At 40.9% G+C, this 15,914-nt stretch overlaps 1 protein-coding gene across 1 annotated transcript in view; it reads left to right on the top strand.

Annotated features, from left to right (window-relative positions):
- The window catches only part of LOC115811245 (uncharacterized), a 39,467-nt gene that overhangs the window by 2,879 nt on the left and 20,674 nt on the right, over nucleotides 1-15,914 (top strand). Inside the window, exons 3-12 of the mRNA XM_030773364.1 lie at nucleotides 4,420-4,448; nucleotides 6,377-8,111; nucleotides 9,603-9,686; nucleotides 10,143-10,310; nucleotides 10,831-10,908; nucleotides 12,186-12,371; nucleotides 12,583-12,741; nucleotides 13,057-13,131; nucleotides 13,516-13,686; nucleotides 13,902-14,060. Coding sequence (XP_030629224.1) covers nucleotides 4,420-4,448; nucleotides 6,377-8,111; nucleotides 9,603-9,686; nucleotides 10,143-10,310; nucleotides 10,831-10,908; nucleotides 12,186-12,371; nucleotides 12,583-12,741; nucleotides 13,057-13,131; nucleotides 13,516-13,686; nucleotides 13,902-14,060 — 2,844 coding nt within the window. The remainder of the gene's footprint in view (nucleotides 1-4,419; nucleotides 4,449-6,376; nucleotides 8,112-9,602; nucleotides 9,687-10,142; nucleotides 10,311-10,830; nucleotides 10,909-12,185; nucleotides 12,372-12,582; nucleotides 12,742-13,056; nucleotides 13,132-13,515; nucleotides 13,687-13,901; nucleotides 14,061-15,914) is intronic.

Genomic DNA, 15,914 nt, shown 5'->3' with positions numbered 1-15,914 from the left:
ATTATCAGGAAATTATTACATTACTCGGTTCTGCATTATGCCGTCCAGCCATCCACTGACATTCCTAAACTATAAGCCACATAACTGCAAAAACTTACCCATAATTTGCAGAGACACAGACTGTAGTACTACTTTTATAATATTAACTGTCTATTATCCATAGACTTTTATAGGAAGACTGGACTCTGGACTTTATATATGATTAAGTTAAAATCCTTTGTCTTGCTGAAACTGCAACCAGCAATACAGTGACTTTTAGGCATATTTAAGCTTAAACTTAAGTAACATTAGAAGATTATTTCTCAGTACAAGTCTATGGAGAGCAAGAGGATGTTTTCCAACCGCGGTGAGCGGCAACTAAATGGCTCTGTCTCTGTTGCGCACAGGTTACATTAATGTTACATAATTACCTTGATTTTGCAAAGAGCTGCTCAATATTCTGAGAGACCCTAGCTGACCTCTTTAATTTCCTCTGGGCTTCCTCTTTATGATCCATAGCATAGGCTTACTTGTGAACTTATTTGTGAAACGGTGCTGTCAAAGTGATATGTCAAAATGTCTACTGTTGTCATGGTGATTTGTGTGCATGCTGTGTGTTGTTCTGCAGCCTTCTGATTGTAATGGTGGACTTTCACATTGTCTAGGGGGGGTGGGAAAACCCCCCCAACACCCCTCTGGCTATGGCCCTTGCTAAAAGAGACAAACAAAACAGGTAGCACATAAACATAATGTAGAACATATTGGTGATTAGTTGAACTGTGGTCTTTGTCAGCACTGAACATATTTTAAAAGGCATTAAATAAAGTGCATGATAAGTACATACATATCAACAGGATGGTGGCGTGTGCACATCGTGATTCTCAATGTTGTTCCAGATTTCACAAAATAGTGTTCATTTATCTGGTCGTGTCTTGTGTATTTCCCCTGATTCAGCTATGCGAACTTCACACAGACACAAAGCAAACAGACATTTTTTAGACATTAACTATCAGTGTACGGACATAGTTTTTGACTATCCATTCAACTTTGACAAGCTATCACAGGAGTTAGAAAGGACACCGCTACATAGCATCAGGCAGTTGTCCCCACAAGCCTCAAGACCAGCATCCATGGTGCCATTGCTGAAGCACTCCACTGCTATGGCCCTGAATGACTTCTGACCAGTTGCACTAACACCCATCATTGCAAAGTGCTTTGAGAGACTGGTTCTATCACATCTGAAATCCTGTCCACTACCCTGGACCCCCATTGGCTTGCCTTCTGCACCAACAGGTCAAAAGTGGACGCCATCTCCACGGCACTCCACTCTGGCTTGACCCATCTGGACATTCCCAACTCTTACATCAAAATGCTCACTCATTATCTAAGCCGCTTATCCTGATTAGGGTTGCGGGGGGTGCTGGAGCCTGTCCCAGCGCTCATAGGGCAAAAGGCGGGGAAACACCCTGGGCAGGTCCATCGCAGGGCAGACACACAGACACATTCATACCTAAGGACAATTTAGTGTCTCCAATTCACCTAACCTGCATGTCATTGAACTGTGGGAGGAAACCCACACAGACATGGGGAGAACATGCAAACTCCACACAGAAAGGACCCTGGCCACCTGGCTGGGAACCGAACCCGAAACCCTCTTGCTGTGAGGCGACAGCGCTACCCACTGCGCCACCGTGCCACCCTCATCAGAATGCTATTCGCGCTATTCTTCAGCTCAGCATTCATTGTTGTGATCCCCTCCACGCTGATCTCCAAGCTTAGCCAGCTCTGTATGAGCACATCCCTCTGCAACTAGACAAACGCACTTCAGTCTGTTAGATAACTTAGACAACCTCTCCACCTCCACTCTCACCCTGGACACTGACAGGCCGTGTGTGTCCTGAGCTCTCTTCTGTGCTCCCTCTTAACCCACGACTGCGTTTCTATACATGGTTCTTACCATAATCAAACCATAACCAAGTTTGCAAAAGAAATATAGTGATGAGGGGGCCAAGTATGCTGAAGTAATTGTTGAATTGTTGTCGAGATCTCAGGATCAAAAAAGGTATGACTTCAAAAATCATGATTTTAGACCAAAGATATGGAAAAATGGACAAAACCTTTTTTTTCTTATTACCCGAGGAGTGAAATTGGGGATTTTTTCTGGAATCCCTTAAGGCGGGATCTTGAGTCAGTCCACCAAGTTCGGTGTAGATACATCAAAGCATTGTCTGGTGGTTTTGCCACTGAATTCGATTTGCAGTGATGGATGAACGATTTCGAAAATCTAAAATCCATCTGATGACTTTTGTGAGGCTTGGTCAGAAGATCATCTTTGCCAAGATTGGTGAAGATTGGGCAAACTTTGTGGCCTGTGAAAATTTTTTAAACATTTTGATAAAATCCAATATGGCAGCCGCATGAATTGGATTGACATGAGAATTTGCCATGGGACCCCCTGCAGTAACATAAGACTCGTTAATCGGTTATTTAAGGCAGACACATCAACAGTTACTAACCAAAACATGTTTTTGCTTATTTCAGTAATCCCGCATGGAAAATCACAAGGGGACAGCTTTAAGGTACAGGTGTAAACTGACCCAATGCGTATCAAGGTCGCATCGAGATCCAATTGCTCAGACCACATTCGGAGGTGGTCTGGACTGCATATGGCCACATTCTTATAGCAGTGTAAACACATATGCGATCTCGACCACATTGCACGACCGCCTACTCAACTGACGTTCTCTGCATAGGTTATCATTTGCGGCTTGTAAACTTCGAAAAGTCCAGAGTTGTATTACGAGAGTGTCAAATATCTTAGGTGATTTGCTTTGCCTGGAACACACCAAGGTGTACACCCACTCTATGACTTAAAATATAGGTAGGAAATAAATCATGTTACAAATTTACTGGTTAAACGAAGCAAAGTTTATTAGTTTATTGAACCCAAGTGTAGTATCTTTAACATCCGTTTCACAGTTTGGTAATTTCATACACCACCTGTCATAAACAACAATGCATTTGGCCTTTGCAAAAGGAGATGATATACTTGTTTATTTGCATATAGAGCAGGGAAGTGGGGATCTGATCGTGAGTGGTCACTTGAGACACATCTGGACACTGGTCTAATCCAAGATGTAAACAGGGCCTATGGCGTTCACACTATAACGAAATTGCCTGTCGATGTTTATCACTTCCTATACATTCAAAGAGAAAGAGGAGGCGGCTAAGACCTAGATTCTAATTCAGCAGTAGTAATGACTATTGTTGAATGTGGTTAAGAAAGGAGCAAAAGAGAGAAATCAAGTAACCTCTCAAATGTTCATACTAAAAATTCATGGATTAAAAACTTAATTTTACAAGCATTAATTGTGCTTCTGTTGCTAAAGGACTTTCTACCCAGACTGGATTCAATCTGGGAAAAGGAAAACCAGTCCGACAGTGCTAAGATAAGAGAGGGCACTAATTCAGTATTAGAGATGCTATTTTTCTCTTTATGAAACGCAGCACTAGCAAACACTGGTATCACCTGATACCTTTCCCTGCCATTCTTTAGTTGTACACTCCCTTTGGTTACAAAAGCCCTTGACAGGTAGCCAGCTACATCAAGTTCCCATACACCATCATTGCTAGATGGTCTGCCTTTATCAGATTGTTTAATTTCATTATAATGATGCTGTTGAAAATGATACATTTCATTTCATTCCTTTATCTTTGAAAGCAGGACTTCAGTCGCCAAACTTGTTGTTTATACTCCCACACCTATTAATGACAGTTCTGGACAATTCATTGTTGGCATGTCAGTTAAGCCGATTCATATTTCTCATACATGTATCATCTTTTTGTTTTTCTATATTTCTGTCTCTTCTTTATTTCCTCTCATCCAGAGGAGCAGAGTGTTGGCTGTCACACTGCTGAGGGTTTGAATGCCAGTGTGTCAGCTCAGACTGGAGGTCACATCACAGCACCAGTTCTCTCACACACATCAGTTACTGGAAATGTTACAGTTATAACCAGTGTTTCTGGTGAGCAGCATGTTTTCCCCCCTCTTACTCAGAGCAGGATAATCATCACAGATGATTACACAGTTTGTTATATAGTGGATATATATTAGTTATATCAACTCATGTTAACCTCTACTGAAAGCAATAATCTGCTAACTATGATATAATGTTGTTATTTTAAACAACAATGAAAACCTCAGCATTGGATGTTATATTTAAATTATTTATATTTTTGCATTTCTACAGCAAGCAGTAACCCTCATGACAACTACACACAGAGCCCAGGTAAGTCCCACACTCAGTTAAAGGTAACAAACATTTTGTCTTTGTTCATGAACAGTTACCAAACTAAACAGCTCTGGTTGAGAGGGGAAACTGTTATGAGTGTGACTGGGGGGTTTATAAGCACTAACTGTGACGGTCTCTGAACCTGTAGCCAGGTGTCAGTCAAAGGCCATGGTGCAGGTAAGACTCTCCCCCTCAGCCTCAAAGGACCTGCTGCAAATTGTTCTCGCATTTCAGTCCTTTAGCTATTACTATTAGCTTATTACTACTCCATATTAAATATACACACATTCAAAGTTTTGACAGGAAGTTTGGAACCACCTCTTAAATAACAGTAACTTTGCAATAAAACAAAGAAGGTTGACATAGTATAAGTTTATATTTCAAATGAAAAAATACAGCTCAGTTGTCTCAAAGCACTTTTACAACATCAATGGCCAAACCCCTAGTCAACAAGCTCATGGTTACAGTGGCAAGGAAAAACTCCCTAGAATTTACTGAGGAAGGGGGGCGTAACCTTGACTCGGCAGGCGGATCCCATCATCCTCTGGTTGGCACATAGAAAAAAGATATTTGCAGTTTAAAAGAGTCCAAGATTTCCATTTTCTGTGGCATATAAAGTATTTCCAGCACATAACGTATTGTGTTTACAGTATAAAAGATTTTAAGCGTTCCAGGTTCTATGGAACATAATTTAAGTTGAAAACCAAAGGCTTTTCTCATTGCTAAAGTGTGTTTTTAAGCACAGTAGCTGTATAGTGGTTACTGATACCATAGTTAACACTGGAATTATGCAGCAGATAAACAGGACAGACTGGTGCAGTATCACAGTCAGACAAGGACTCACATGAGAGTTTGAAGTGGAAGAAGATGAGTTTGGTGAGGAGCCAGAAACACAGGTGTAACCACAGGCTGGTAATGTGAGGGGCGATGATGGGAGGGATGCTGGGTCCAGACAGGGGCAGGAGTTTGTAGGAGGTGCAGACAGGAGTTTGTAGGAGGTGCAGACAGGAGCAGGAGTTTGTAGGAGGTGCAGACAGGAGCAGGAGTTTGTAGGAGGTGCATACAGGAGCAGGAGTTTGTAGGAGTGGTTGAATGTGAATAGAGGGGAGGCAGCACTAGCACCTCAGTCCACCAAAAATACACTGTGTCTGTGGTCCACTACCTCCATGGAAATTAGTCATATATGCTGGGCTGAATAGGTAAGTCCATAGTCTCTTAGACTTTAACGAAGAGAGTGTGTCTGAATCCCAGACATTGGGTGAAAGGCTATTCCAAAGTTTAGAGGCCATATGGGAGGAAGACACACTGAAAAAGACACAGCTTTTTCTAAAATTTTAGAAATGTACAGATGGCTAGACATGGGTCCATAGTTAGTAAGTTCACATGGATCAAGATTACGTCTCTTGATAACTGTTGTTTTGAATGCTCTGAAGGCATATGTCCTAGATATAGAGATCAAATTAATGGTGTTTAGTAACTGTTCTGAACTTTAATGTTGCTGGATGTTTTCTGAACTCCTTAGTCGCAGGAGAGGAGTAAGAACTGAGCTGCTCCGGTGTGGTAACACTGGCATGTGTCAGTTTAAATGCTGTAACAAGAGGCTTACCATTTACAGTTTTCTTACCAATACTCTCAATCTTCTCACTAAAGAAATTCAGTAAGTTATTACTCTTGTGCTGTGATGGGATCTGTGATTGATTGACTGCTTGGTTCCTGGTCAGGCGGCCACTATGCTAAACAGAAATCTGGAATCATTGTTGTTGACTCTAGAAGTCTCCTAGAGTATGAGCCTGCCTGTAGTTTGTCATGCGGTCTTTCCATGTAATTCAAAATAACACCAAATTTGTTTTCTTCCATCTCTACACGATCAACAGCATCCAGTACAGGACCAAGAAGCTCATTCTGAATGTTTGAATAACTTTGATAGTTTAACTGCAAATACTTACATAATATACACTATACCATTGTTGTATTCTCAAAAATGTATTCTACATTTATACCAATATTAAATGGGACTGAATAGTCAGAATTCATTGAACAGAACTGAACATGTTTGTACCAGGTATATATTCTTTGTAATTATAAGACCGGTGTGTTTTTTGTAGGCCTGACCTTAATGAACTTCAAGTATAAGGAGTTGGTCAGATGTGAGTATGCATATGTGACAGAGTATAACTCCCTCCCTGGTGAACATGTGCTGCTGACTGACCGCTACACTGAGCTGCTGATCATTCAGAGACACAAAGAACGGAGTGAGAGAGAGAAAGAGTTTAGATCTAGAGGGCAAACATCCCACAGTGCCAGAGACAGTGAGCAGTACAGTAACATCACTGTGGAGAAGTTTCTCAGTCCAGATGATCATGGACTCATTCCAAAAGGAGTTATTCTCCAGGGAAACTCGGGAATTGGCAAATCCTTCACTGCTCTGAAGATTATGTTGGACTGGGCATCTGATAAACTCTATGCAGAGAATTTTGATTTTATTTTTCACCTAAAGTGTAAAGAGATCAACCAAATTTCTGGAGAGAAGAGTCTGGTGGAGCTCCTGAGATACAGTCAGAGTTTAACACCAGCACAGATCTCACAGATATTACAGCACTCACCAGAGAGAGTTCTCTTCCTCATAGACGGCTTTGATGAACTCCAACTCTCACAAGACAACATATCCGCCCTGTCTCTGCCCACTGATGTCCAAACTCCAGCCTCACCTGAGTCCACTCTGAAAGCCCTGCTGAGTGGACACCTGCTGCCTGAGTGCTTCCTGCTGGTCACCACCAGGTCTACAGCTACAGACACACTGGGCAAGCTGCTCAAAAAACCTCAGCGTTTCACAGAGATTATGGGCTTCTCTGAGAGGGGGGTGGAGGAGTACTTCCAGAGGTTCTTTAAAGATGATCAGCTCTTACAGACACAGGCATATGAGCTTGTGAAGGCAAACGAAACCCTCTTCACTGCCTGCTTCATCCCTGTGATCTGCTGGATTATCTGCACAGTTTTCAGGGAGAGATACAAAGATGGCAAAAATACAGTGCATGATTTGGATACAGCCACCTCCATATATGTTGACTTTGTGTCCACTCTGCTGGATCACCACTGCCAGGGTTTGAGTCAGTCTGTCCTCAGCCTGCTGAGGAGTCTGGGCCAGCTGGCAGAGAGAGGGATGCTGGAACAGCAAGTCCTGTTTGATCAGAAGAGTGTTTCAGAGACAGTCTCAGATCCTATCAGTAATCCATTCCTATGTAAATTTCTCTTCAGAAGGAAAATCCGTCAAGAGACAATGTTCAGTTTCATGCATCTCAGTTTTCAGGAGTTCTTCACTGCTCTTTACTATGTCCTGATGAGTGAAGAAGAGTCTCAAATGAAGGTGAGAGATTTGCTTCAACCTTTTAAGACATCAGGGTACCAAAATTATATCAGCACAGAGAAACTGCCCCTCCTGCCAGTGATCCAGTTTATCTGTGGTCTGTCTAATAAAGACGTGAGCAGCTCTCTCATAGAGTCACAGAGTCTGTCTGTTTCTGTCACCATCCAAGACCAAATAAAGGAATGGATTCTTAACTTCCTTGTGAGAGGAGTATTGTCTCAGGGTTCTCATATGAGAACATTCATCTTTCATTGTCTCTACGAGCTCCACGACGATGATTTTGTGCGGAAAGCTGTGGAGAGCTGGGAAAACATTGATTTTATATGTACACCCCTGAAGAGGACAGACTGTTGGGTGCTGGGATACTGTCTACAGTTCTGTCCACACATCAGAAAACTCTCTCTCAGAGGCTGCAGCATCACACCAGAGACCCTGAAGATTCTTCAGCCTGCAGTGTGCAGGAGTGAGGAGTTAGAGTGAGTACCTCTGTAAAGAGTAAACTGACCTTTCTTCAACATACCTCTAGAGAATTCAGTCCTGTGATGGACTGGTGCAGAGGCGTTGTTAGGATCTTGAAACATTGGGGGCTTAGCCCCAGGGCCGGCCCAAGCATTTATGGGGCCCTAAGCAGAATTTGATTTGGGGGCCACTCACCGCCTTGGCGCTGCCAATACTATTGACTATTGTCAATGCTTGACCAGTCGCATACCTACTGTAAATCTAACACACCCATTATCAGTTTTATTAGTTGTAGCTGTGTCACTTACATTATACCAGTGTCTGCCTGGCATGTTTTTACCCTTCTACAGTTTTTAATTTTAAAAAGTAGTTAACTTGCAAGAGTAGTCTGGTGTTAATTTGCACTTTAATATTCAAAGTTATACTTTAAGAGTCATTTTAAGAGACTGATAGTGTTCAGTATAAGTTTGCTGTTTTGTTGAATTTAATCATTTGTAAAACATTAATGTAAATGTTTGGCACGATATTGACTTATATTGCATGTTACATGAACGTAGTCGGACCCAGAATGGTAGAAAAAACACTCACTCTCTCGGCTCTGGCTGGTGCAAATAGACCACTGCAGACCATCATTTGAGCACTCTTTTAAACTTCTGAGCTAGGTGACAGGCTTACTATTTTCATGAATTTCACCCCAGAACGAAACGTTTTTGGGCAAAATTCGTGAGGTGTTTCGCTGTGTGGAAGCCTAGCATAAAAGTAAAAAGCAAGCAGATGCGTTCTGTCCGACATTATTTTTTCCCCACGGAATTTACCCAGACTTTCGCTACGTAGCGTTCGGTTCCTAAACCTGTGGAAATGCGGGCCGGTTCTCAAAAGGCACCAAGGCAGTACTGGCTCCGCACCGGCACGGGCACCAGCACCGTCCAAGTGGAAAAGCGCTAACAGAGAACCCAAAACGTACATGCGTTTCTGATTAACGATATCATATTATTTTCGATTGTTAATGTATGATCGGAATGACAGATGAATTGATCCGGGGCTATTTTTTATTATTTTTATTGTTGTAAAAAGAGAGAGAGAGAGAGAGAGAGAGAAAGAGATCCGGGGCTATTCATAAAACATTCTGGGCTGTAGCCCCGGACGCCCAGGTCTAACGACGCCACAGGACTGGTGACCTGTCCAGGGTGTTTCCCAGCATTTCACCCGATGAGCGCTGGGATAGGCTCCAGCACCCCGCGACCCTAATTAGGATAAGCGGCTTAGATAATGAGTGACTGAGTGAGTGAGTAGAGAATTCACTCCTGACCAGACTGAGTAGTTTACCCAATATAATTACATATTTTTACTTCGACAAAATGTGAACAATAATAGAATTCATCCTTAGAGTCTGTGTGGGAACAATGTCCACAAACAGTTCATAGTTTTGGTGCTTAATTGAGAATTCATAAATTAAGATTTTGTTTTCATTGGTTCATGCAGTGATTTCTGAACTTTTGATTTTGAAGGTTGGAGGTAGAGAACCTGTCAGATGATGATGTTGGTGTTCTGATCTCAGCTCTGGGAGAAGAAAAAGACCTGACTTCCCTGAGGTAAGAACTATTTATACAGTTCTAACACATCACTAATATTAAACTTTACAATACTGTCCAGTTATTTCATTTTAATTTCAGTTTTATAGTGTTACTTTAGCAGTAAGCCAATCTCTTTGGCACTGATGATACAGCGACTCATAAAATTAGTATATTTGACCCTGACTCGACCCTTGTTCAATATGATCTATATTAATAAAGTTTACAGACATCACACTACAGCCCTGAGTGTCAGAACTACTGCAGTACATTCAGAACTCTCTCTCTCTTTCTTCTCTCTCTCTCTATCTCTCTCTATCTGTCTCTCTAGAACATACATGTCTTGAACTGCTGATGGATATGTAGATCATGACATAGAGTCATGTTCACTACACTGAGTTCTTTCTGAAACACAACACAATTCTGTGTGAGTGAGTATGTGTTTAATGAGACTTTTTATCGGTTTGTCTTCCACAGACTGCAGAAGAGTGTTCTGTCAGATCAGGGTGTGCAACAGATCCTGAACTCTCTCAACAAACAGAAGTCTGTGCATGAACTTCACCTCATAGTGAAGACCATCACTACCAACACTGCTGTTATGATCATAGAGTTTTTCCAGAGTAAACCGAATATGCGGTGCATAAGGTAACAGTCATTTTAAATGAATAAACGAAAGCAAAATATATTTGAGTGTTTTGTCCTCTAGTGCTGCCTTTCTTCTCAACTACAAAAGTGTAATTCTTCCTCTTTATTGCTCTCCACTGCTTTGGTAGACGACAGTAATCCTTCCAAATCATATTTGTATGACTTAGCTCATTCCTCTGTATCAGTACATGATGTGTGTGTTCTCTGAATGAATGTTGTGTCTGGTGTGTCTGTCTAACTCTCTAAAGGCAGCGTTATGATGGTCAATCAGACATTTGGTCACATCATTCAGAAAACACATTTACAGTATCTGACTAACAACAGGGTTTATTACTGACTGTATATGACATAGAGAAGAGCCTGGATATGGAGAGAGCTGTGCTCATTACTGACTGTGTTTATCAGACTCTGTGTTCATTACTGACTGTGTTTGGTTGTCTCTATGTTCATTACTGACTGTTTAATTAACTCTGTGTTCATTATTGACTGTGTTTTTTTGCCTCTGTGCTCTGACTGACAGTGTTGAGGTGAATGAAGACAGTGATTTCAGACCCAACTTATCTCTCAGTGTGTCAGAGATAAGAGACAGAGACCTCAGGTGAGAAACTCTGTATGAAACTCTTTCAGTGTCATTTTGAATTATAAGCATGTCTGTATTTCAGTCATACCTCTATAACAACAACACCACCAACAATATTATTATTGTTATTATTACAATATGCTGTCCTCACTGAAACTTGTTGCAAGCAATGTATTTTCAGCTATACAGCTAGCTTAACATTATAGTCTCCAATGCTGCATCCTGCAAGAAATAGACAGGTTGTTGTATTTGGCAGGAAAATATATCATTTGTAAAATGAGAAAAAGAACACAAAAATACAAACAGGTGAGCACCTTTGTAACCAAACATTACCCCAATATAACATAAAACATACGATAACTGTATATTGCATATACATTCTCTAATGTACACATGCTAAGGATGATGTGATGTGTATGCTGTGTGATTTCATTGAGTAATTTAGTAGATGTGTAAATGTAAGTGTGTCTCTGACTGGGTTTCAGTTTGAATATACAATATGAAGAATGGATGTTTAGATCCTTCAGCCCACAGACTGAACCATCAGTCCTAGGGACTGGTTTCACCCACACATGCACAAGGTCATCCAACATTAACTGGAAATGATCCTTCCAGATAATTTACAGAATAAAAGTATTATAGTATGTATTATTATTACAGTATGTTCTCTGACATTCCAGTGTTTTTACAAACACACACACGCACGCACACACACACAATAGTGATAAATATTCTATGTCTCTATCCGACCATACTTTAACTTAGTCTGTGTTTGACTATTGTTCTCTGTATTAGTTTGTAAGTGTTTAAGTATTTGTTTCAGTGAATGAATAATGTTTCCTACAGTTGTCAAATGGTGGATGAGCAGTTGCATGATCTGCTGTCTTTTCTGTGCCTGGTCTGAAGAAGGACAAAGTCAGTAAATTAAACTTTGTAACCTGAGTCAATTACAGATTCTCTCTTTGTCCATATGTCGATGGACACCTATTTTTCTGTATTTCTCAGTGATTGTTTCAGTGATTAAATAATGTTTCCTACAGGTCTCCAATGTCAGGGTTGGAGGCCCCATTGGATGCTCTCCTGTACTCTGTGTGTGGTCTGAAAAAAATGGATCCGATCTTGAAGAAGTAATTCTGTAGATGTGTAAATGTAAATCCGGGTCTTAGACTGGGTTTCAGGTTTTCTGTTACAGATGGAGGTTTATATTCTCCCAAGAGATGTCTAATGCTGTGTGAGTTCATGAAGTAATTTAGTAGATGTGTAAATGTAACTGTGTGTCTTCGAATGGGTTTCAGGGTGCATATTGATCATGTCAGACGGACTACATCCTCAGAGATAGATGAATCCTCAGTGATCTCCAGACCACGGACTAAGGCACCACTCTCAGTAACCAGTTTCACCTGTCCTCACTCAGAGATTTCCAACATCAACTGGACAACATTCACCCAGATCATTTATGGAGAAAATGTCTCCAGAGAAAAGTATGATCTCTGACACTCCACTGATTCCTCCAGATGTTTTATAAAGTGCTCACTACGAAGTAAACACTGTGAACAGAAATTTCACTTTTTAAATATTTAATATGTTCTCTCTCACTGATTCTCTCTCTCACTAAACACACACACACACAGAAACACACACTGTTTGATACTGTAGGCCTTTGTGTGTTAATCACTGTCTCTACTCTTACAGGTATACAGACCTAGATGAGCAGTTTGATGCTCTGCTGTCTTTCCTGAGCTCTGTGCCTGGTCTGGAGAGTGTTCATCTGTATGTGAACAGACTGACTGAGAGCTGGGCTGCCATGATCCTATCCCTCATCCAGACCTGCCCCAGTCTATGTGACATCTTGTAAGAGAAACACCTGTCCATGACAGTAATTCCATACATTCATCTCTGCTCTCTTATAACTGCTCTTTGTCTTGTGAGTGTGTATGTAAGGGAGAATGCCAATGTGTATAACCACCCTGAGAGTGAAATGTTTTGCTCATTATTCTCGACTGACTGTTTTTCAGTTGACTCTGTGTTCATTACTGACTGTGTTTAGTTGACTCTGTGTTCATTAGTGACTGTGTTTAGTTGACTCTGTGTTCATTACTGACTGTGTTTAGTTGACTGCGTGTTCATTATGACTGTGTTTAGTTGACTGTGTGCTCTGATTGACAGTGTTACAGTAAAGGGGCAAAATGATGAGAGTCTCTGCTCGTTGCTCAGAATGTTTGTCACAGATGGAGACTTCAGGTAACAGACTCTTTAAGATCCACTCTCTCAGTGTCATTTAGGCTTAGAAACATGTTTTATATTTTCAGTCATACCTGTACAATTGATAACATAACCAATCATTTCTCAGTATAATATAGGACATGTGACAACTGTATAGCGTCTATATACATGTTCTTTTATGGACACAGGAACATGATGTAATGTCTATGCAGTGAAATTTGAAGAAGTAATTCTGTAGATGTGTAAATGTAATTCATGTTTTAGACTGGGTTTCAGGTTGTCTGTTAAAAATTACAGACGGAGGCTTGGATTCTCCCAAGAGATGTCTAACGCAGTGTGATTTCATGAAGTAATTTAGTAGATGTGTAAAGGTTACTATGTGCATCTTGAAATGGGTTTCAGGTTGTTACTTGAAGATGACAGATGGAAGTTTAGATCCTCAGAGATCTCCAGACCACAAACTGAACCATCACTCTCAGAAATCAGTCTCACCTGTCCACATTCAGGGACATCCAACGTCAACTGGACAACATTCATCCAGATCATTTATGGAGTAAAAATCTCCAGAGAAAGGTATTATCTCTGACACTCCACTGATTCCTCCACATGTTTTATAAAGTGCTCACCACAAAGTAAACACTGTGAAAAGAAATTTCACTTTTTAAATATTTAATATGTTCTCTCTCACTGATTCTCTCTCTCACTAAACACACACACACACACACAGAAACACACACTGTTTGATACTGTAGGCCTTTGTGTGTTAATCACTGTCTCTACTCTTACAGGTATACAGACCTAGATGAGCAGTTTGATGCTCTGCTGTCTTTCCTGAGCTCTGTGCCTGGTCTGGAGAGTGTTCATCTGAATGTGAACAGTCTGACTGAGAGCTGTGCTGTCAGGATCCTCTTCCTCATCAAGACCTGCCCCAGTCTATGTGACATCTTGTAAGAGAAACACCTGTCCATGACAGTAATTCCATACATTCATCTCTGCTCTGCTATAACTGCTCTTTGTCTTGTGAGTTTGTGTATGTAAGGGAGAAAGACAATCTGTATAACCACCTTTTTGCTCATTATTCACGACTGACTGTGTTCCTCACTGACTGTATTTATGTCAGGACACAGGCAAGGACCCAGATGCAGATCCAGCAAAATCAGGTTTATTAGCAACAGTCAAAAATCAGGAGGCTGAAGTTGAAATCGAAAACACAGGCAGAGTTCAGAACCAGTAGAGCAATCAGAAATAAGCAAACAATCCAGACAGCAGGCAGAGGTAAACTCCAGAGATGGCAAAAATCAAAAAGCAGGGTACAGGCAAGCAGAGAGTCCAAAATCCATAAGGCAAAGTAAAAAAAAAAAAACAGGCAGAAGTCAAAACCATACAAAACTTGCAGAACAACAGGTGAGAACAAAACACAAAATACAGTGAGGAAAACAAAAACAATACCACAAGTGTCAAATACTGACAGACAGGGGGAGACAAGAACACGAAGTTCACGTGGGAGTACTGACAGTTTGGTTGACTCTGTGTTTATTACTGACTGTGTTTGGTGGGCTCTGTGTTCATGACTGACTGTGTTTAGTTGACTCTGTGTTCATGACTGACTGTGTTTAGTTGACTCTGTGTTCATGACTGACTGTGTTTAGTTGACTCTGTGTTCATGACTGACTGTGTTTAGTTGACTCTGTGCTCATTACTGACTGTGCTTAGTTGACTCTGTGTTCATGACTGACTGTGTTTAGTTGACTCTGTGTTCATGACTGACTGTGTTTAGTTGACTCTGTGTTCATTACTGACTGTGTTTAGTTGACTCTGTGTTCATTACTGACAGTGTTGAGGTGATGGGGCAAAGCGATGAGAGTCTCTGCTCGTCGCTCAGAGTGTTTGTCAGAAATGGAGACTTCAGGTAACAGACTCTTTAAGATCCACTCTCTCAGTGTCATTTCATATGTCTGCCTCTCACCTATTTTCTGTCATACCTGTACAATTGATAACATAACCATTCATTCCTCAAAGTAATACAAGACACATGATAACTGTATGGTGTATATACATTCTTTTATGGACACAGGAACATGATGCAATGTCTGTGCAGTAATTCTGTAGATGTGTTAATGTAAATTCATGTCTTAGACTGAATTTCAGATTGTCTGTTAATAATTACAGATGGATGTATGGAGGAGCCTTCAGGTGCTTAGATTCTTGAGATTCTTTAGTAAATGTAATGCCATGTGTCTTTGGCTTGGTTTCAGCTTGTCTGTTGAAGATTACAGACAAAGACAGTCAGATAGCCCACAGACTGAACCATCACTCTCAGGAATCAGTTTCACCTGTCCACACTCAGAGATATCCAACATCAACTGGACAACATTCACCCAGATCATTTATGGAGTAAAAATCTCCAGAGAAAAGTATGATCTCTGACATTGCACACACACACACACACTCACACACTTTTTTCTAACAACTGAAAGAGTTGGTAAATTAAACTTTGTAACATGAGTCTATTAAAAATTCTCTCCCCTTTCATATGTCTGCCTATCACCTATTTTTCTGTATTTCTGTCTGAGTGTTTGTTTCAGTGATTAAATAATGTTTCATACAGGTCTTCAGAGTTGGGGTTGCATGACCGGTTGGATGCTCTAGTGTCTTTCCTGTGCTCTGTGTCTGGTCTGAAGAAGGTGGATCTGAGTGTGAACAGACTGACTGAGAGCTGGGCTTCCAGGATCCTCTCCTTTATGCTAACCCTCTCTGCATGCCCCAGTCTACAGGACATAATGTAAGAGTAACACTTGTCC

This window comes from Chanos chanos, chromosome 5 (genome assembly GCF_902362185.1).
Source record: "Chanos chanos chromosome 5, fChaCha1.1, whole genome shotgun sequence".
Classification (NCBI taxonomy): Eukaryota; Metazoa; Chordata; class Actinopteri; order Gonorynchiformes; family Chanidae; genus Chanos; species Chanos chanos.
Note: the sequence above shows the minus strand (reverse complement) of the source record. Positions and strands in the feature narration are given on the sequence as shown.